Genomic DNA, 22,877 nt, shown 5'->3' on the forward strand with positions numbered 1-22,877 from the left:
TAAGGATTATTAAGTACCTTCTGGAGAATTTGCTGACCACATGGGTAGCCTGGGCTCTTAGTCTGGTATCTTGAATTGGCATAAACCACCAACTGTCATCTCCTGTATTCTTAATCTGTGCTTGTGCTACTGAATGTATTTCAATTTGTGTGTTTCTTCTTCCTCTAAATACCTTTTCTTGCTTTTTGTTTAAAGCTGCTCAGTTTGGAAGGAAAGTGGCCGTTTTGGATTATGTGGAACCTTCTCCACCAGGTATGGAAGAGAAATACTAGAATATTTGGATATGTGTATAAAGCCATGGTCTGGCTGAGCAGGTTGATGCAGGCAGCAACTTGGCCAAAGCCACGCTGCATGCTTTGCTTGCAGTTAAAGTCCTTAAGCCGAGCTTGCTGTTACTACTCGTTCCTTCCCTGCTCTACCTGCTTTTCCTGCATGCAAAGGTTGTTAGCAGTGTTCGATTTGTGATGGACTTTGGACTTAAATGTGTGAAAACATTGTCAAAATGTCGTTACAATTTCTGAAGCATACAAATCACGTTGTGTTAAGGCTCTTCATACACAATGTGTAAAATAAGATCTGCAAATAATAAATGTGAAAGTGTAGTAGTTGGATCTTCTGAAACCTGTGAAAAATCTTGAGATGTTTTGAATTTTAGAAGAAAAATATTTAGAGTTGGTCTTTATCAAAACATGTTAATGTAGGCATAGTCAAAAGGTGATCTGTAGGAGTAAACTGTGTGTTGTTTCAGAACTTCTAATGCTAATTGCACGAATAATCTAATTCTCTAAATAACCCAGTTGCGTTAAGTTAAACTAACATAGTTCGTTTACTTTACTTTTTTTTTTTTTTTTTAGGAACCAAATGGGGACTTGGTGGAACTTGCGTGAATGTTGGTTGCATTCCTAAAAAACTCATGCATCAAGCAGCCCTTTTAGGGAGTGCCCTTAAAGATGCCCAGCACTATGGCTGGAATATAGCCCACCCTGTTCATCATAACTGGTAAAGAATATTGTCCCTATCTGCTGCTATGTTCTGCAAATGTATATGAAAACCTTTTCCTGTTGATTTTTTTTTACGGCCAGTTAAAGAACTGAATTTTGGATTAAGCTTTTTAGGCTACTCCTTGTTTTAAACACAAAACAGTAATTAACAGTTTATCAGGGCAGATATTATGTTAGTTTGCACATGTTAACTTACTTTCATAACAAAAAGTATTGCAGAACATTCGTAATTTCTAGCAATTGCCTGTAAATTGAGTTGCATTATCTGAATTTGTAACATGATGATTTTATGTTCAATTTCTTGGTTTGTGATAGGTCGGAGATGGCTCAAGCTGTTCAGAATTATGTGAAGTCCTTGAACTGGGGACACAGAATACAGCTACAAGACAAGTAAGTAAGACTTGAAGTTCATCGTTCCTCCTGTAATCAAGGAGCTCTTGTAGAATTGTTGAATTGCCTTTGGAATTTCCCATTAGAATTAGTATTTTGAGTTTGTAAGTCCTTTCTTCTCAGGACTGTAGGTGCCCTTACCAATGTAAGTCACACGTTTCTTTTTCCCGTCTTCTTTTCTGGAAAATGTTGGTTAAAAGTGACCCCAGGAGAAAACTTCCTAACAGTATAGTGATCTAGGAGTGTTCTCTCTAATCTGGAAAGGTTTTGTATTAATATTAAGTAGTCTGGGTTTATTAACATAATTTTGGGCTTGTCCACCAAAACTTAGTGCCCTGCTTACAAGCCCACAGATAACACTACACTAGAACAGCTGATTTTTTTTGCTTTCAGTGTAGGAACTGTTCCAACTTTTTCAGCATGCAGTTCCTTTATAGAGAGATCATATTAATTTTACAGATACTAGTCTTATGACTCGTGCTGAGTCACTCTTGTGTGCCCTCAAAGGAGCATTGTGGTAGTAATGTTATAAATAGTAATGCTATGGATAGTGGATCATGTATCAATTGAAGAGGTCAATAACCTGCTCCCAAAGCATGCCATATACTTTGCTGTATAGAGGGATGAACTGTGACACAAAAATTAAGTCTGTGGTAGAGCTGCACACTGTCTTAGGATAAGAGATGCTTCCTTCCTTTTACTTTTCTATGCCTGTTTGCCTTTTTTTTTTTTTTTTAGCAGTTCAAATAGGGGAAGAAGAGCTGTTTTTATTTCATTCCTGTTCTTCTTCATTAAACGTACGTTTGTGTTGTTTTCTTCCAAACAGGAAGGTGAAATATTTCAACGTGAAAGGGAGTTTTTCAGATCCACATACAATCCGTGGTTTAACAAAAGGAGGTAAAGAGGTGAGCTGCTTTACAGCACACCTCAGTTCTGCAGTATTTTTCACTTCAAGCATCTCAGGTCTTCTTGTGTTGGTTTTCAGATTGGCTGGGATCTAGACAGTACTTTTCCAAACTGCTTTAGGTATTCAGTATTGTTCCAGTGAGGGAGATTTTTTTCCGTCTAGAGGAGATGTTTATGAACTTGACCATTGCCTACTGTGCCCTTAGCCCCTAACCTGTAGGTTAGGTGCTGTTACTTTTTCTTTGCAGACAGAAACACTGAGACACAGGGTAATTCGTTGTATTCAGAGTCAAATTGCTTTGATGGATACCGACAGAGATGTAAAGAAAACCAAAATCTCCCTACTGCTCTGGGCATTAAATCAGTCTGAGAAGTTTTCTTCTTTCAGATGAATTGTAAAGGCACTTAGCTTTCTAATACAAAGTGGTGTGTGGGAAGCAATTATACTGAATACCAAATTTAACTTAAAGCAGACAGGTCAAGTAACAAAATAGTGACTATTTCTGCATATTTAATAAAAGACTGAAAATGCCTTTTTAATGTCTTTTTGAGGGTAATTATATAATGTTACTGGTTAATATCAGCCTGAGAGAGCAAAAGTTTCTTGAGGTAAATGCCTAGCATTGTCTAAAAACATGTCCTTTTTGAGGTACCTTAACTCTAGGCCTTAGAGACAGAATTCGCTTGGTGTGATTTCTGTTTTTTGTCCTAAGCTAAACTGACTTTAATAAGCTGCTATTTGTGTACAACTGTTGTTTGCAAGTAGTCCTCAGAATCTTGTCCAGTATAGGAACAATTGTAAGCTTAATATTAAAATGAAAAGTGACAGAGAATGTGTAGGAGAAACCTTCTGCCTGTATTCATTTGTTTCATCTCCAACCTTTTTTTAATGTAGTACTTATTATGTCAGATAAATAGCAGATGGTAGTGCCAGATTTCTCACATATTACTCATTTGTACATAGCTAAGATATAAAGGCAGATAAAAGGATATCAAATGCTTGATTTTTGTTTTGTATTTTTGTTTGTAGACTATTCTTACTGCAGAAAAAATTGTCATTGCTACTGGAGGAAGACCAAAATATCCTATACACGTAAGTTACGCTTCCCATCTGACAACTCCAATGACTTTACTGTCTTTGTACCAGATAAGAATGAATGTTTAGAGGATTAAGGATGTCAACAAAGTAACACAAGGGGTTTCTGTACTTGTGATGAGTGTGAAAAAATATTTTTTTGCATTAAAATTTTCAGAAAAACGCTTCCCTAGAAAACAATTTGAATTAATTTAGTATGTTGATGTTCTTAGAATCATGGAATCCTCACATACATTGGAAGAGATCTTCAAGATCATGAAATTGAACCATCAACTTGAGCTACTGAGTTCCATCACTAAACCATGTCCCTTAATGCCACGTCTACACGCCTCATATCCCTCCAGGGATGAGGACTCTGCCATTTCCCTGGGCAACTTGTTCCAATGCTTGATCACCCTCTACATGAAGGAATTCTTCTTAATATCCAATCTGGACCTACTCTGGTGCAAATTGAGACTGTTTCCTTGTGTCCTGTCACCTGAGAGAAGAGACTGGTGACAGTCTCCTTGCTGCAACCTTTTTTTGAGTAGCCATCAGCCTCCTCCTCTCTGGACTAAATAACATCAGCCACTCCTCCTAACTTGTCTTCTACTCCTTTCACCAGCTTCATTGCTCTTCTCTGCACACACTTTAGCAGCTCAACATCCTTCTTGGTAGTGAGGGGCCCACCTCACTACCAAGGTAAAAGGTAGTGATACCTTTTATCAGCTTCGAACCTTTTCTCTTTCAGTTTGCCTGCTGTGTCTTATCCTGCCCTGCACCACTGCGAAAAGCCTGGCTGTCTTTTTTTGATAACTTCGTCATAGTCGTCATAGCTTTGGAAAGCTATTATTAGCCATCTTTACTCCTGGTTGAACAACCCCAGTTCCCTCAGCCATTACTCACTGGTAGTGTGCTCCAGCCAACTGGCCATCTTCGTGGCCCTCTGCTGAACTTGCTTCCGTCAGTCGGGTTCTGTGTTGTATTAGGAGGCCCAAAACTGGACCGTGTTCTCGCTGAGGTTTAACTAGTGCTGAGTAAAAGAGAGTAATTGCTCCCCTTGGTATACTGGCTACACGTCTAATACAATCCAAGGTGCTATTTGCTTTCTTTGCTGCCAGCACTGGCATTTTACAGTCAAGATCTTACCTGTGTGTTCACAGGTTGCAGGTGCACTGGAGTATGGAATCACAAGTGATGACCTGTTCTGGTTAAAAGAATCTCCTGGAAAAACGTAAGCTACTCTACAATGGCTTTAATATATGCTGTCATTCATACTTTTTCCTTACAGCAAGGTGAAAAATGTACAAAATTGCCTTTTATATACCAGTTTTTCTCTCCTTGTGTTTTCCCTCTTGAGAATCTGTTTTGCCATGCAGCAACATCATGCTATTAATCTTCATAAGTAACTAATACTTTTTTCCCCTATAGTATTCCTATTCCTGTCTAAAATCAAATTATATTTAAATTTTTACCTTAGGTTAGGTGACTTACTTGCTGTAGCAAAGTTCCTTGTTTCCTCTTGGAAGTCACAAGAGGGCAGCATAAACTTAAATGAAGGCTCTACTGTCCTTATACTGTCCCTATTCGTTGCTGTGGGTATATGTGAAATTACTTCTCAGGTAGAAACTCCGGCATAATTTTATGTTCTTTTCAGTGGTGGCACTACTGAGAACAAATCTGATGAGACAATAAGGGTACTTTTGCCCTTTCTTATGGCTTGGAAGCTATTGTTTAACTAAAATACTGAAAATTGTTTTTAGTTGAAATACGAAATTACCACAGTCTGTGTTTTACAGTGCACAGTACAGTAAGATTTGGAGTCAACGCTGCACTACAAAGCAATTTCTTTATGCAAATAACTGTGATAGGAAATGCGTATTTGCTAGCGTGAAAGTCAGTTAAGTCTATTTTTACTTGACTTGTAGTTGCAGTCTGTGTCCCTAGATCAAGGATTTCACACAGAATCACAGTAATTTAAGTTGGAAAAGACCTCTAAAATCAGCAAGACCAGCCGTTAACCTAGCACTGCCAAGTCTACCACTAAACGATGTCCCTAAACACATCTGTATGTTTTTTAAATACATATTTCTGAACAGGGAAATTGTGTTTGTTGCGAGTATCTTTTATATATAAAAATACTGGTGCTTTCAAAGAAAATAGAGCTGCCATTCATGGCCATGATTTGCTAATATAAAATTGCAATGTGTGTTAAGCTAAACATCAAGTAGATAAAACAGGGGTTCATTGGTACAGTTTAAAAAGGCAACTAAATTTCCATTTGTTTGCAGTATATCAGTCACCTCTTGAATTTTGAGAGCATGATTTATGTGAGGAAATTATTTAAAAAAAAAAAAATTATCCCTATAAGACATTTCTGTGAAAATGTGGCTTTTGTCCAGTCCCTGCTAATGCAAGTTGTAACAGTGTAATGTGGGAGTCTAGTGTTTATATGTTGCATTCCTAAGATTTAGTCAAAATAAGCCCGCAGGGGGTACAGTAGCATTTCTGTGCTTTATCAGGCTGTGTCCTAGCAAATGAAGGAGGGAGTTGTTAAAGGTTTGTTTCTGACGGATTTGTTGCTGTTATAAATACTCCCAAGGTTCAGTTTAACACCTTTTGTTTTTTAGTCTGAGCTGTGTTCTACTTCTTTCTTTCCCATTCCCCTCCAAATGTACATATCTCAGCTGCGAATTGTATGGCTGAGGGTTGTAGAACTGTCAGTCCTGCAGTTATTCATATAAAGCACGTGTGTGTTTTTTTTTTCTTAAAAGGCAAACCGTTAACCGAGCAACCGTTAACCAACTTAAAAGTCCCTTAGATATACAAACACTGATGAAATTCTTGCTACTGAGATGAAGGATTTTGGCAGAGTGAATTAGAAAATTTGCCTTGAAATATGCTCAGAATGAGTGAGAGATTGAACAGGTGTGGTGAATGTTAGGTTCTGCTTTCAAAACTTTTCTGTTAGGCTCTGACGATGCCCAGGAACCCTTTAGTTTGTAGAAGAAACTGTGAATAATGTGCTGCTGATGTTATGAGTGGGTGCCAACTGGCAGCTATTTTTTATCTAATGAAAAAGAAGAGCAAAAGAATGCATAAATTTTGTATATTCTTATTCTGTTCCCTGTAACTCCCCTCAGATATTTATTTATGGGCAGTATGTGGCCTTTTGCAGCACTTATCTGGAGCTAGAGGCTAAAAGAGGGGATGTTCATCCATTCACAGATGAATCAGATGTCCTAATGCTGTAAAAATTATTTCCCACTGTGCTAAATTGTTTGCCAAACATAAAGCCCAGACCAGGAAACTGGTAGATATTAACCTCTTGTTATGGATAAAAGAAAACGAGAAAGTTCTGTGGCTTATGCTTATAATGCTTGTGCTTCATTGCTTATGCTCCTGACTTTAAGTAACCTAGTTAAACTCTGTGATTATATGACTTTGTAATTTGAGTTTTTAAAGTAATTTCTAAATTTAAGTAATTTTCTAAAATCTATAGCTTTCCAAATGGAATTAGCAGCTTACTTTTTCCATACCCCAAACCCCATTTTTCTAACTTTTGAATATAGCAGAGAGAGGCCTGCTTTAAGAACAAAAAAAAAATCCCCAAAAAGTGAATGAAAGTTTATTCTAAAGCATGTTTCCATATCTGAAGATCACAGTCAGAAAGAGCCTAACACTCTATACAAGCCTCTTAGTAACTAGAAATGTTGATCCTTAATGATGTTTTTCCTAATTTAGAAATATAAGGAAAAACTTACCTGTGGGTGGAAGTACTACTTGGAATGCATCTCCAAGCTGTGAGATTTTGACAAGCCTGAATAATACATGGGTAGCAAAGAAATGTGAGTGCAGCTTGTCCAGCGGCTGTGTCAGTGACTGGCCAGTTGGACCCACTTTTACCTCTGGAACAGGGATTGAGTGCTTTTAGGTACCCAGCACACACAGGGAACTGAGGATATGGTCAGAAGAGAGAGAAGTGCTGCAGTGTATAGGCATCTGGGGACAGGTGTAGAAACTGCAGTGCTGGAGAGCTGATAAACCTCATAACTTAGAAGTGTTGATGGACAGACAGCTTTAGTGGTATTCATGGTTGAAAGAGCATAAAATACAGGGAGAGATGGGAACCGGAGTTTTATTCAAGATCTCAAATGGATGTATTTGGTAAACAGTAGTGTAGTTAAGTCTATTAAACAGATCATCTGTAGCTGTGTACACAATCTTTTAAAGTTAGGCAAGGCAAATATTTGGCATTTGAATAACATGATGAAAAAGCAGATGGTTATAAATCAAATTGAAATTTAGCAATGACTAAAATCTATAAGTTCTCTTGGGAACTATTCACAGATTCACAGATTTCTCTAGGTTGGAAGAGACCTCAAGATCATCGAGTCCAACCTCCGACCTAACACTAAGTACTCCACTAAACCATATCCCTAAGCTCTACATCTAAACGTCTTTTAAAGACCTCCAGGGATGGTGACTCCACCACCTCCCTGGGCAGCCCGTTCCAACGCTTAATAACCCTTTCGGTAAAGAAGTACTTCCTAACATCCAACCTAAAACTCCCCTGTCGCAACTTTAGCCCATTCCCCCTCGTCCTGTCACTAGGCACGTGGGAGAATAGACCAACCCCCACCTCTCTACAGCCTCCTTTCAGGTAACTGTAGAGAGCGATGAGGTCGCCCCTGAGCCTCCTCTTCTCCAGGCTGAACAAGCCCAGCTCCCTCAGCCGCTCCTCGTAAGACTTGTTCTCCAGACCCCTCACAAGCTTGGTTGCCCTTCTCTGGACTCGCTCGAGCACGTCCATGTCCTTCCTGTAGTGAGGGGCCCAAAACTGAACACAGTACTCGAGGTGCGGCCTCACCAGAGCCGAGTACAGGGGCACAATCACTTCCCTCGACCTGCTGGCCACACTGCTTCTTATACAGGCCAGGATGCCGTTGGCCTTCTTGGCCACCTGAGCACACTGCTGGCTCATATTCAGCCGACTATCCACTAATACTCCCAGGTCCTTCTCGGCCAGGCAGCTTTCCAGCCACTCATCTCCCAGCCTGTAGCTCTGCTTGGGGTTGTTGCAGCCCAGGTGCAGGACCCGGCACTTGGCCTTGTTGAACTTCATGCAGTTGACCTCAGCCCATCGCTCCAGCCTATCCAGATCCTCCTGCAGAGCCTTCCTGCCCTCGAGCAGATCGACACACGCACTTAGCTTGGTGTCATCTGCAAACTTACTGAGGGTGCACTGGACGCCCTCATCCAGATCATCGATAAAGATATTAAAGAGGGACCGGCCCCAGTACCGAGCCCTGGGGGACTCCACTAGTGACCGGCCTCCAACCAGATTTGACTCCATTCACCACAACTCTCTGGGCCCGGCCATCCAGCCAGTTTCTAACCCAGCGAAGCGTACGCCAGTCCAAGCCCCGAGCAGCCAGTTTCTTGAGGAGAATGTTGTGGGGAACGGTGTCAAAAGCCTTATATATAACTATAATATAACTTATACCTTATAACCTTATAACCTTATAACTATAATCTACTTGATAAGAAAATGACGAATTTAATACGTACTTAACTTCTGAATGTCTTAAGTTTTCTTAAAAATACTTGAAAAGTTATTTTGTAGCTAAGATACATCTAGAGATTTTGAGATATACTTTTAATTCTGGTAAGACTGCTGCATGTCTGTATGTTTATATGTTGTACACTGTGTCAGAGGCAATGGTGTCAGGAGGCCCTGTAAAAATGAGGAATCAGAAGGAACAGGCACTGTGCGGAGGGTGAGGGGGGAGGAACAGTGTCAATTTCCACGCCAAATGCTTCCAACTGAGGTATATATCACAGAGCACAGCTGAAGTATTTGTGATGCCTCTTAACTTTGTTAGTTGTTCTGAGTTTTTCCATGGCTTTCTTCACCTTGTCTTTCAGAATACGTGTTTAAATGTCTCTTTACAATATAAAAACAATTCCTTTTGTCTTATAAACGTTTTTTTTGTTGTTTGTTTTTAATTCTGTTAATAAAATAAGCTCAAACGTTAAAAGATTGTCTTTGTTGGAGTTGACAAGCCACGTTCTTTCTTCCTACCTAACAATATCAGATCCACTGCTCAAACCTGTGATCTTATAACTATAGATATTTAAAAAAATAATTTGTTGGTTATGCAGAAGTATGCGCAAGTTCATTCCATTGCTTTATTCTTTCTTTCTTATTCAACAGGTTGGTTGTTGGAGCCAGCTGTATCCTTTGAAAAATCTGTGATTTATGATTATAAGCAGCGTAGTTGTCTTTACTATGAAAACTTAATTTTCTGAATTCCTTTGCTCATGCCCTATAATTAATATAAGTTGTAATATAACAGGAAGAGTTTTATATGCAGTATCATTGTAGGAAACTAAGGTCAGCTGAGGATGAATTCTCAGGATCTTGAAAACATTCTTACCTATTAAGAAAGTATTCTAAGGCTTTGGATTTTTATTCTGTACAATAAAAGCAAGCTAAAGATGTGTGAGGAGAACTTGGTATCTCTAGATAGAAACACCACTTGTATATTACCCTTTTCGTGTTGCGTTTATGTGAAATTATTGTTTATATTTCTTTAATTGATACTTCACCAGATATTTCACTTGAATGTGCTGGTTTTCTAACTGGCATTGGACTAGACACTACAGTCATGATGAGAAGTATCCCACTTCGTGGGTTTGATCAGGTCAGTGCAGAACATCTTGCATTTCCTTATATATCACATATAAGGTATGTTTGATCAGTTTTGTCTCTTAAAGAAAAAGTGGCATTGGCTTCTCCAAACATTTCCTGGCATACAGTTTCTGAAGAGTAACTAAATAAATATTAGCTCATGTTTTCCTATTATATCTCTTGATCCTGTATTCAGAAAATTAAACCTTTTTTTTTTCCTCCACTTAATTCAAAACAGGATTGAAAAGATCAGGAAGCAGGGGAGAGATTTGGATTATGCCATTGCTAAAAGTATTAGCCAATTTCTTTAAAATAATCTAGAGTTGCTAAGAGATGCAGATAATGACTTTTAAAATAAATTACTGAACGTAACATGGAGTGGTTCAATGTGGAGTTCATTATGACAAATATAAATAAATCACTAAGCTGAAAGCTTTTAATGATATAAGAACTGGAAATCTTGACTTTACTGCTTTCATAACAGTGGCAGTTATAACTAGGTTTTAAAAAAAAGGTATATAGAAAGAGTGTGAGTGATTTTGGTGGAGCTATCAAGCTGGAGAAAATTATAAGCAAAAGAGAAACGTTAAGAGAAAGGATTGTGTTTCAAGATCAAGAACAATTTTGAGGAATTTTATTCAAGTGTGAGTGGTCGTGATTGTGCTGTCAAAGCAAAAAACAGTTTTGGCTAGAATTCCATTCCTGTATAAAGACAATAAAAGAGAATAGAATTAACAATGAGAAAAAGCAGCAAAACCAAAGAAGTTTTTATACAGAATTTGTGTTAAATATAGAGTTGCTTAAATAAGCAATAACAGGTAGTATAGCAGGCTTAGGTTAAGGACAGATTATTGGATCTAGTAAAGGCATTACTTGGATGTGATTTTTGTAGCCTTTTTTCTACCAGTTAGATAGTCTATTGGTTGGTTTGATGGTCCTTTTGTTCCCTAAATCTGCAGGGAAACTGTTTTAAAGGTGATTGTAGATCTTTGTCCCTGCGAGACTTGATACTAACGTTACTTTGAAGGAAAAGTTTCTGTAGTGTTCTTAGGTGAGTTACGGGTTTTCACTCACAGCTGCACTGAACTTTTTGTTTTTAATTTTCTAATAATTTTTTTTTCTCAAATAACTTTGGAAAATTTCAGCTTTAAGAATGAAGACTCTGTCTTGTTAATCTCTTGAAAACAGCATTTCCAGAGTTGAAATGAATGCACATTAATTGTTCCTGGTAGCATGGATCAAGAGTGTGATTTTTAATGCTAAATTGCAATACTGCAAAACATTTAAAGGCCAAAGTTGATCAAAGAGTGATAGAGCCTATGGGCTTGTTTTTAAGAACTGCTTTGCATACGCAGAAAGTAGGAAAATATTTTAATGTGTAACAGCACAGTTTTTGAGGAGGGAACTTTACTGTTAGAAGCAGCAGTGATAAGTAACCAATGCAGGTAGTGACAGCTCCTGGTTGCACGCCAGCTACTCCCACTTTGAAGTCTCTTCCTTAAAGCTAGTGGTATGTGTACCCGTTTTGCAAAACACTGTTTAAGAATGTGTCTTGGGAATTGTGTTCATCATTGAAGAAATCTACACCTGGAACAGCGTGAGATTTGAGCAAGCAGGGAATAGTGCTAAGAGTGCGTGGGTGGCACTTCATAAAACAGTAGGGCTTTCTTTGAGAACATGATCTTCTGTAGGCAGCAAAATAATACAGTGGAAATTTCAAGGTTAAGAAGAAATAGAAAAAATAATTTTACTCAGTCTGTAGCCACACTGAGTCTGATGGAAACTGACTAGTGAGCTGTCATGTTTCTGAAGAGATATAACCATGTTGTTGTTTTTGTATTAGTTAAAAACAACTTCAGAAATAAAGTTGTGTAAGTCAAGACCTTGCATGTAGCTCTTCTGTGTGAGTGGTTTTGTAAGAATATCCTTTAAGTAATAAATATATCCTTTGACAAAGTGTGACCTGAATTTCTGCAGTCAGGAGCAATGATATCTTTGGATAAACCTGTCAATGCAACACTTTACTAACCAACTGTAGTGTGGCATTATTTCAAACAAGCTCTTAGGACAAAAGCATTATTTCCTTTTGGTAGTAGAACTTTTCAGGAAGTCTTCATAGTGATTCATAGTCACAGCAAAGAAATGACAGGTGTCATGGCAAAGGGAAATACTTTTCTTCATTAACTTTATCAAAGTGTTTAATTCTCTCCAAGCTGCCAGAAAATGGTAATTAAGGTAATGTTAAACTGAATGTGCTCTAGATTCTATTTTTATATATGAATCAAATGACTTATAAGCAACCATTTTATTCAAATACTATTTCAGTTTCTTGAAAATAATTTGAATATTCAGATGCAGATACCTCTTGGAATAGAGTTGCAGGCCATAGTAGCTCAATGAATTATCATGTGTTGACAATGCACAGTAGCTAAGTGACAAAGAATGTTTGAAATGCTTGATGGTTTTACTGGATTTCATAAAGACAGCTGAATTAAAGTTTTGCATTAAAAAGGTCATATCTAAGAATAAAAATTTTTCCCCCTACTCAACAGCAAATGGCATCTTTAGTAACAGAGTACATGGAATCTTATGGCACAAAATTTTTAAAGAAATGTATCCCAACAAAAGTTGAAAAATTGGAAAGCAACAGATTACAAGTCACCTGGAAAAATACTGACTCAGGCACAGAAGAAACGGATTCCTTTGACACAGTGATGTGGGCAGTAGGTAAACTTGATTATCTTATTGTTTATTTGTAATCCTTTGCATTCTGAAAATGAAGCTCCCTCGTGTTCTGCGGGGCCAACCATTTTCGTAAGTTCAGCAACCTAAACATTGATATAATTACAATCCATATTTAGAAACTGCAAAATGACCAGTTTGGGTGGTTGGTTTGTGGTCTTTTTTTAGTGGACTTTTTGTTTGTGTGTGTGTTAAAGTTGGCACTCTATCCTTAAGGATTAAACACATTAACGGTTAAAGCTGGTTAATTGATGTGCAGTCGGTATGATTCATTGTTTTTCTCTGTATCAACACACCCACACCAGGTGTCTCAGATAATAGACTGGGAAACTGGGTAGTGTTGAGGATTTCCTGTCTGCAGATGTGCCAGTTACAATACTGATTGAAGAAAGTCAGCTTGTAGAGTTAGTTAAAAAGCACCCACTATTGTTAACTAATTGTAGGCTGAGTTATACTAGGTATTTCCTTAATTTTTGTCAATACATCTTGGAATTTTACTTGGAATTTATTATAATTAATAGGATTTTCAAACCAATCAAAATATTTGAGGCAACAAAATGATTTGGATACATTTTTAATGTAACTTAAAAGTTTAAATCCAAAGCTTTTGTGGGTTACTGTTACAGGACTGTGTTACCTTGCTGAATGACTGTACTCAGTTATGCACCAGGTCATTGAAACAGTTCTTTCTTGGCCTTTATTTGGTTCTGTCTGTCATGTAATGTCCTTCTGTCTTTTACTAGTGCTCTGTCTTCTACTTTTGTGAGAATTCTCCTGAATTAAGCTTCTGTGTATTTTTTTCTTTATGGAACCAATGAACTTTTAATATTATATAGTATTGCTCCTGCTCTTAAGGACACAAAAAAACTTTATATGATAGATGTCTGATGTACCTGAGCTTCAAAGCAATGGTAAGTTTGTGCACATATAGATGGAATGTAGGGTCTTTGCCCAAAGAAAAGGGTACAGACTGACACCTTTATAAATAGATGCAACTGCTTATCTGCAGGGCGAAGTTGCAGGAAATCAAACTTTGTACAGAGTGCTTGTTTCAGGTATTGGAGCACTAAAACCTGTATATTGAGTTCTGCAGCTGCAACACAGCTAATATATAACAGGAAAGGACAAATAATATTTCCATTTGAATTTGTGATAGATGGCAAAATATTACTGCTGTAGCTGGAATTTGTCCAGATTATTCACAAAGTCCTTAGTAAACATACTGAATTACTGTTTATCTGACTGGTGTCTGACAGCGTGGAGGAGCATCACTGAACTGATAATTAAACTATGCAGGCGTTTATAAAGTATTCTGGAGTGAGTTTGACAGAGAAAGTGGGATAGAATACTAGTAAATTGTTAATAGAGTGATGGCCAGCAATAGATCTGAAATTTAGCTTTACAAAAGAGAGTTGTCTCCCTGATGAGGGCAGTGGAACAACCCTTAAGTTCCTTTGTGATCATTGGCTTAGAGGAAAGCCACTATGCCTTTGAAATAATATTGTCTTTGCTATAAAAAAGAAATATACCTTTAGCTCCATGTAAAGTTGAACAGGTATCTGGTTTTGCACATCATGGTATGAAGCATGTTGCCCTCTGTGACAGATCAGATGCGTGGCAGATTTATTTTGCAGTGCAGTAAAATAAGATCATCACTATTGAATATCAAGAAAGGGTTAAGTATATGCATTTTTATAGTAGTTTTCTTGAAATCTTATAACCAAATCAGTTTGGATTAATTAAAAACAGAAATGTTGTTTGGAGATTTTTTTTGAAAAGTCCCACGTGGTGAAATATGTGAGAACCTCTCTGCCAGCCCCAGTAGGAAGGGGATTGGCTTTAGATTCCTCTTTGTGAAAAAAACCTTGCCATCCAGTTTTTAACCTTTGAACTGTTCAGTGAAAAATAACACATCTTGGTCGATCTCAGAAAATGGTTAGTGCTAATGTGGTGTGGTTTGCTGAGGCTCTGGTTCTTTGTTCTGAACTCCCCATGTCTCTTTCTCATTAATTTTAATCCAGGACTTTCTTGATGAGATGTGTTTTCTGCAGTCCTAATGAAAGTAGTCACTCCTGTTACATCATCCAGTGCTTTTAGTTCTTTTCACAGTGTATAGTTCTACTGACATTCAGTCAGCCTTGCTTAATGGCTATTTTTAATGTGCCGATAATTTGTTTGCACTAAAAGGGGTGTGAATGTATGTTTTGCTTCTGGTTTTTGTTTAACCCACCCATAAACTTTGAATGTAATTCTTAAATGCTGCTTATTTTAGCAGCTTGTGACTACAAAAATCACTTCTGCATGTTGAGGAAAAGTTAAACATTAGGCTATGCCTCTAATCTGCACATGAGAGAACATTTTGGAACCTGAAGTATAAGGTGATATTTTAGTTGATATGTGATGGCCAGCATTTGCCTGAATGGTGTTATAAGTAAACAAAAAATTGGCAGAAAAAGCTTCAAGTAATTTTATGTAACCAGTATAATTATTTCTGCAGAATACAGGTTCTGTTCACCCATCAGTGTGTAGGAGAGTTTGAAACCAGTGACCTCACTTGGCAGTGGCTGATGGGTCCTAGTTTTTGAAACTGCAGAGCCAGCCTTTAAGGCTCCACAAAACCTTTGGTTACAGCAAGCTTACTGTGGGAGAACCGATGTAAAGATGAACTGCAGCTTTCTTTCCAGGAAGTATTTCCAGCACGCTTTACCTTGCACGGGACCTTGAGAACAAAACAAGTAACAATTGTTAGAAGTCTGCCTAATGCTGTAAGGAAAACCTCACAGCCACCCGTGTAACTGACTTGCAGTGGTTACACAGCATTTGGAGCTGCTTTTTTGTTGTTGTTCAGGTAGGACCCAAGTGAGATATCCTTGGCTTTTTGTCACCATTGCAAGTAACTTCAGATGTACATTGGATACTAATGCCCAGGGCTCCCACAAGCTTTCTCCTGCTATTAGAAATAGTACAGCCTGCCTGACTTAGTGAAGCACCTAGCTGCCCCAGCACTGAATAAGGATCAGATTTTTTTTTCCAAACTGTGGCAGACATGCTGAGAATCTATTATTAATGGATGAAATGTTCAGAAATGTAAAATTGGTACACTCTACCATCATCGGGAGTATGGGTTCTGAACTTTTTTTTTAACCCTAGTTAATCTTTCTGAAGCCTTGTAATTGGAATATAGCTTATGCTGAGTTGGTCTTTATTTGTCGTTATCAGCTGTGTTTTTGTGAACACCTTGGGTTTTCAGGAGGGATTTGAAGGAGGAGGGGGTAGTGGTCTTGAAACTGTTCTGGTGAATGTGTCAGGCACCCAGAACAAGATGAAAGAGAACACCAAGACTGGGAACACATCACATCTTGATTAAGGTCAAACCAAGGTCAGCTTTGGTAAAGTTATGAAGTGATGTGTAAAAATGAAAATGTATAGGGGAGAAGTGCAGAAGGCTTGGGCTTAGGTTTTATGCCAGAAAAGCCATCCTGCCACCCTGCGGTATCCTGACAGTAGCCATCTGTGGTATCATGCCTAATGCGAAAATACTCAGTTGGCTCTAGTTTGAATTTTTCAAATGCTGGGGGGCAAGCAGACATTCCAGCTTCTGTGATTAAGAAACTGCAAGAGACCTATTATAAAATTCTACAGAGTTGCTGTCAGCTGCACCTTTATCACCCTGGGAGATCTTACTGTACACAGGAGTATACTGTCACACATTTACTGCTGATATTTGACTATGTCTAGTCGTATGGTTTCTTCTCAGTTTAGCTGCTTCAGTCTCTACCATTGTAGGTCCTGCACCTGAAGGTCACAGTAGCCTGATACTGTCTTCAACTTAGTCTGTGTGGAAGCGTGATTACCAGAGCCACTCCACAGATGATAGAATGGAAATGTCACATCACAATACAACCAGCCTGGTTTGTGTCTGAGACATGTGCTTTAGTGAGTCTCTTGTCGCTAAGCTGGCTGACAGCCCCCTCAAGAAGCCATGTTGCTAGGTTTTACAAAAACAGATTAAAAGCTGTTTTTTCTTTTAAAGTTAAGCAAATGAGGGCAGGCCCCTAGAACGGGGTTCTGTGTGGTTTTCGTAGCTCTGTGGCTATTGTATAGGTCTATTGTATAGGTATGAGATTATGATGTGGTATTAAAAGTGCTAGAGGCAGGTAACCCTGGCATAGTACCTTGCTGTTTTGAGTGAAAGCTAAAGCTAGTCTTGTGTCTTAAATAATCATACGCTCCTTATTCAGGAGATTCAGGACAGTGGGCATCTTCAAGCCAGAACTGTTCAAGTATCTTTGTGTTGTGTATTGCCCTGTGGATTGTAGGAATAAGCTGTAAACTCATGCTTTCTTGAAGCTATAACTGTTTAAAAAAAAAATATAAAACAAATGTTCTTTTTATCCAATACTATTGAAAAATGGTGAGAACTGATTCTACAACACATGTACTTGAATGTTGGGAAATCTGAGAATTTCCTACATTTGGCATTAAAACTTACCAAGCCACTTCAGCTAGTCATGAACCTAAGCTAGTGAATTTGAGGTGAAGCAAGACCAGTAATTGTAATCTTGCTTTATGGATGTGATCCAGTGTGGGTCTAAAGGCCAATAAAGGTCCAGTTTAGATTTTAATGTTTTGTTATTGCTTTTAAAAATAATATTTAGACAGTAAAGATGAGAAATTTCACTAAATAGCAACACCTTTTTGTAAGTCTTAGCTATTAATACCAAACTGTACACATGTTAAAATAGATTGGAATTGAAAGGTTAAGTGTTATCCTGCAGATTTGATAAACTCAGTTGCTGTTGTTGTCACAAGTCTTTAAATGACTCTATTGACGGGTTTTTCTTTTTTTCCCTATTTCAGTGCCTTCCATTGCGTGCTAAGCGTTCGCTTGGCTCTGCCTGGCAGGAAAAAGGGGAAACTAGAAAACCCCATTAGCTGTCCATTTGCAGAATATCCAGGCTTTACTCTCAATACACAAAGAAATACAACGGTAGGAAGTTGTTTCACATCCGAGCCAAGATAAGGTCCTGGAGGTTTATTATTTTTGTTGCCTGATAGCATCAGGACTGGGGAGCAGGGGGCAGAGAAGGAACAGCAGATCAACATCCCATGGGGACAACAGAAGGGAAGACAGACAGATAGCTGAGTGCCGACAGCTTCAGTCAGTACTCCCAGAGGAAGTGTTGGTTTCACCAGATGAAATTAATACACAGAAGTCTTTACAGAGGCATTCAGATGTGACATTGTTTGGGGGGCCTGCCTATATGGCAGATGTATAAAGCAGTGAATCATATGTTTACATATAATTAGGTCTGTATTGACAAGCCAGGTTTTCCTTTTGTTTAATAATTTCCTACATTAACATCAAAGAGCTTGTTTTTATAATGAAAACACATTTCCCTTTTTGTTTTGCTTTGCCATAGCTCTGTATTAACTTCAAACACAAAATCATGACTCACACAACGGAGATATATATATGTAGATTTAGATATGTCCATATGCATTTATAGCCTCTAAAAATGTGTGCAATGTTATTAAGCTTCCTTCATTTGGATATATTCAGATAATCTCTGCTATACAATCTTGTGTGTCCCTAACAACGAATATCTGATATTTTCACTGTGCTTATTAACCTTCAAATACGCTTGAAAAAATGATTTTTATTTAAGATTCAATTTCTGGATCAAATAGATACTCTGTAGACAGCTCAGTAGAGTTTGTATCAAGACTTTATGCAGAAGACACTATGAAAATATTTTTGAAGATGTGTAGGTTGAAAAGTAATTTAGAGAGAGAATAGTCATATGGAAGAGATATAACTTAAAATCTTTGGAAGAGGAAGCTGTAATAAAATCCAAGTTCAGTAGAACTTTGCCTAATTTGGTTTATAAATACATTGAAATGGTAGTTTTAAATTCTACAGAATGGTTATATGGAGCTTGAGCTAAATATTAAATATTTCAGCATTAAGGACTTGAGAGCAAAGTTGATGAACTTTATCACCCAGACTGAGGGAACTAAAAAAGGTTTTAAATATCAGATAACAAGAAAAGAGGACTTCAGGAATGTTTGACACTGAATGGAATTACTAATCATTTGTATCCGCAAGTGTGCACAACAGGCTATTTGTTAATATTGAGTGCCATTCAGTTAGTGTTTATTAGAAACTTTCAGCATAAAGTTGCTTTATTACATATATATTTATGGTACTTAAGCAAATATTGCACATTTAGAATCTGCGATAAATTTTAAACCGTCTGGGTTTTTTGCACTTTGTGCAGTGGATGGTGTCCTGCATATTTTTAAAGAATAACTTTAGTTGAAATAATCTGAGCAAAGGCAATAGTAATAGATCTGCTTTCACAAAGAAATTGATACCCGTACTTTCTACTCTTATGGCTTTTTCTGTGTCAGATGCATTTTGTCTTCTTTCTACTTGGACTATCAAATCGCACAAAGCTCTTGGAAACGTGCACTGGAGGATGCCAGCTTTTTAGATTAACACTGCTGAAGTTTTCCAGTAGTTTTTATTTTAATTTCTTTTTTCCTTAAGGTCGGGCTCCTGACACCAAAGCTCTCAATTTGGAGACAGTTGGAGTGAAAACTAATTCTGAAACTGGAAAGATCATTGTGGATGCCCGTGAAGCTACTTCTGTTCCTCACATTTACGCAGTTGGAGACATAACAGAGGTACTGAGTCTACATAAACTATTTTACAATAACAGGAAGCCAACTTTGTTCCTGACTAATAACTAGTCCCCAGATGTCGTCATGCTCTAGCATATATCTTAGTGTTTTGCTCTTTTTCATTTTGTACAGCTGTAGTGTTTATGCCCGCCACCTGGGTCAGTAATTTCCTTCACATGGATCTCGTGAAATATCAGCATTAGAGATTATTACTGATGTTTATCAGGGAATGTATCATTGGTCAGAGGCTCATAATAATGTTTTTATCACTTCAGTTATCTTTCTAATAATGTTTTTATCACTTCAGGTGTATGACTTCATGCTGCCTTAATGCTGAGTGAAAGTAGTTCTTACCTTCTGATGTTGAATACACTTTTGGGGAATGACCACAACAATTCTGCTGAGATTAATCATATGATAGCATTTCTGCTTCCTGACATAACGTGGTCTGGACAAAAGTATATGCCTCTAGAACAAGAAAAAGCCATTGCTTCAAAAGCAAAGGCGTTGACTTCTGTCAAAGGATTCACATGACTTGTGAATGTTTATGCCAAGTAAACATTAGTGGTGGTGGTGTTTGTTTTTTTGTTTTTGTTCCTTTGTTTTTGTAAAAGGAAAAGGTATTATTAACATAAGCAAAACAATTTACTACTTGTTACAGGTGCAAAACCAGAATTTTGTGACCTTAGTCTAGCACTCTTGTTGATCTACAGTTATCTGTAATAAGAATATTTTTCCCTGATCAAAGTGCACTCAAATTCTTTCAATCCCTAAATTTTTAGTTTACAGAAGAACTCAGAATTTCTACTCTAAGTTGGGAATCTTTGACAATGTTATAATATAATGTATGCTGGATTCTGAACTGTACAGATACAAGGAGGATGTTTTCATCAGCTGCTTACTGTTCCCAAAGAAACTGGGCAATAATATAGAATATAGAGACTGGGCATCACAAGATACAGAATTCTCATATCTGTCACTTAACTTAATGGAAATGAGCACATCCCTTCCTATTAAAGTTGCTTTTTATGTATAGTGAGGCCATCTTTATGAAAGTCTGGTAAATCTAAATACTGTGGTGATACCCAAACCGCATATATAGTATGATTTGAGAGATCTTTTAAAGATTTCTCATTCTGCCACACATAAAGCTCCCAGGTGTTCATGAGTTTTTGAAGAGATGTAACGGGTTACATAATGTCTTGGAATAGCCTGCAGATCCCTGACTGGATGCTGGAACAGTCGGAGACACTTAAATCTCATAAATCTATTGGCGATTCCTGACCTCTTTACCTCTTCGTAGACGTGTGTCTTCCTGTCTGTCTCCATCTTTATGTGAATGACTTGCTATTTCCTTTTAAACTGTGTGAAAACTCTTTCCTGCTCAGCTATTTCTCCTTTTATTCATTGCTCTCCACAACTTCTCTGTACTATCCAGTCACTCAGAGAGAGCTTTGGGGTTATGTACAGTTCTCCTTTCTTCTCTCTTCACATAGAGGTGCCCTCTGTGTTTGTCACTTCATGCTCTGGGATATTTCCTGAAGTCCACTTTCTTCTCAGTGACCTAAGACGCCTGCTCATCCCTGATATATGCCTTGGTTAGGCTTTCCAATTTCATAACTACTCTTTTTAATTTAATCCAATTAGCAGTTGTTAGAGGCAGTGCTGGCAAGGTCTTAAGTTCTGTTGCTCCCTTTGCTGCCAATCTGCTGTGTTATTTTGGGCAAGTCGTTTCCGTTTGGGTGCTTTTTGTATTCTGCCTTTTGAGGATTTAGTTGAGTTACAAATATAAAGTTGGAGTCAGGATGCTCTCATCTTTCCTATTCTGCATCTAGAAAATCAGGTCAACATTTACTTGTCATTTTCGTTTTGTTGTTAAAACCTGGATTTCCTTTTCCTGTTTTTGTTCTTAGTAGTGCAGATTTCTGAACCCGAGTTGTGTAATATGCACTTCTAAATGTGTTAAGAACAGCAACACGCTTTTATACCGTGTACAGTTGGGAAAACTGGACAGTTAAATCAGTGCTCTGTAGAAATATTCTCAAGCTTTTGTCTCCATATGGGCTAAATATAGGGAATTAAGGGAATCACAATATAGTACTTACGCATTTATAGAGTTTAAAGATAGAAGGAACTATCTTGTCTGACTCCGTTACAATATGAGCTATGTAATTCCACTGGGTAAGCAATACAGTTATTTTGTTTGAATATCCAAATGAATTTTGTCTTTTGTAAAAGCAGAATAGATTTAGATAATAAGTTTTTTTGGCATGGGAATCAGCAGTGGAACAAAGTTCCCATTGTTGGTGTTGGTGCACATCTCAGCTGGATACACTTGATTCTTCTGTGCGTATTCTTTAAGAACCACAAAGCTGTAGAGCTTGGCATGTAATATTGTCTGGGTGAGACCACTCAAGGGGCAGGAAAGGGAATTTTGTTCCCTGTGAATGAGCATCTGTGATCCCTAATATTATTTATAAAATAGGATTTAGTCTCTGGTGTCCCTCTCAGGATCGCTCATTGTTCTTCTCTCTACCTGCCGGATTTTCTTTGCTATCATAAAGTGCTATTGCTTATATGTTTGCAAGTAGTTCTCAACCTCTCCTCCTTCTTCCTTTACCAGGCCATACTGAATAGACACTAAATTTCTACTGAATAGCAAAAACTTTTTTTTTTTTAATTCAGTGCCCTGGCTGAAAGGGGAGTAGTGAAAGAAGGGAAAGGGGAGTTTCATGATATGGTTAGAATGAGTGTTTTCATTTGGCAATCATACCCATCTGGCACAAATGGGAAACTATGTGTGCATGGGTGTCTTGTTGCACCCTTGTATGAAAAAATAAATCCTAATGTTATGCAAGCTGTTCATCTGGAGAAAGGGAAGGGGAAAAAATACAACCTCCCAGAGATTGGTCAGTCTGTCTACCATCAAAAAAAAGATTCCCAGACTTCGGCAAAAAGATGTTTTCAACTGACAGGTAAAACTGTATTTAGGCATTTTCATTTTCTGTAATCATGATGAGGATGACCAGGCTGGAATTTTAATGTGATTTTTTTTTCAGTGATAATATAAGTTCTGTCTGTTAAAATCCTTCTTCTAGTGGTATTAATGTTGAAAAGCATGGCACACAGCATGAAGAAGTTCTCTTAGAAGGAGGTTTATCATATGTGCATGCCACTATACATCTGTCATATTTCAAAGGGTGTTGTAACAAAGATGTGTAGAGAAGGTGGAATGTACTGTATGTTTCTTTGAATAGAAATAAGACCAAAAAAGAGTCGTGTTAGAACAAATACACAGTACTTCAAAGCTTTTTAAACTCTCTTAGGAGCCATCTTGTTTAAATGTATAATACATTAGAGGATTCTTATGAACAATTTGTAT

General features: G+C 37.7%; 1 protein-coding gene across 6 annotated transcripts in view; it reads left to right on the forward strand.

The window, feature by feature from the left end:
* The window catches only part of TXNRD2 (thioredoxin reductase 2), an 83,284-nt gene that overhangs the window by 5,770 nt on the left and 54,637 nt on the right, over nt 1-22,877 (forward strand). For all 6 annotated transcript variants that reach the window (XR_013940405.1, XR_013940406.1, XR_013940407.1 and 3 more), the window contains 10 exons: nt 196-252; nt 855-999; nt 1,317-1,391; nt 2,218-2,296; nt 3,328-3,390; nt 4,536-4,606; nt 9,590-9,609; nt 9,988-10,079; nt 12,619-12,793; nt 19,362-19,498. Coding sequence is in view for 3 of the 6 variants with exons in the window: in XM_080559788.1 (XP_080415914.1) it covers nt 196-252; nt 855-999; nt 1,317-1,391; nt 2,218-2,296; nt 3,328-3,390; nt 4,536-4,606; nt 9,590-9,609; nt 9,988-10,079; nt 12,619-12,793; nt 19,362-19,498 (914 nt within the window). In the remaining 3 variants the exon portion in view is untranslated. The remainder of the gene's footprint in view (nt 1-195; nt 253-854; nt 1,000-1,316; nt 1,392-2,217; nt 2,297-3,327; nt 3,391-4,535; nt 4,607-9,589; nt 9,610-9,987; nt 10,080-12,618; nt 12,794-19,361; nt 19,499-22,877) is intronic.

The sequence above is a fragment of the Anser brachyrhynchus genome, assembly GCF_964034855.1.
Source record: "Anser brachyrhynchus genome assembly, chromosome: 17".
In the NCBI taxonomy this organism is placed as follows: domain Eukaryota; kingdom Metazoa; phylum Chordata; class Aves; order Anseriformes; family Anatidae; genus Anser; species Anser brachyrhynchus.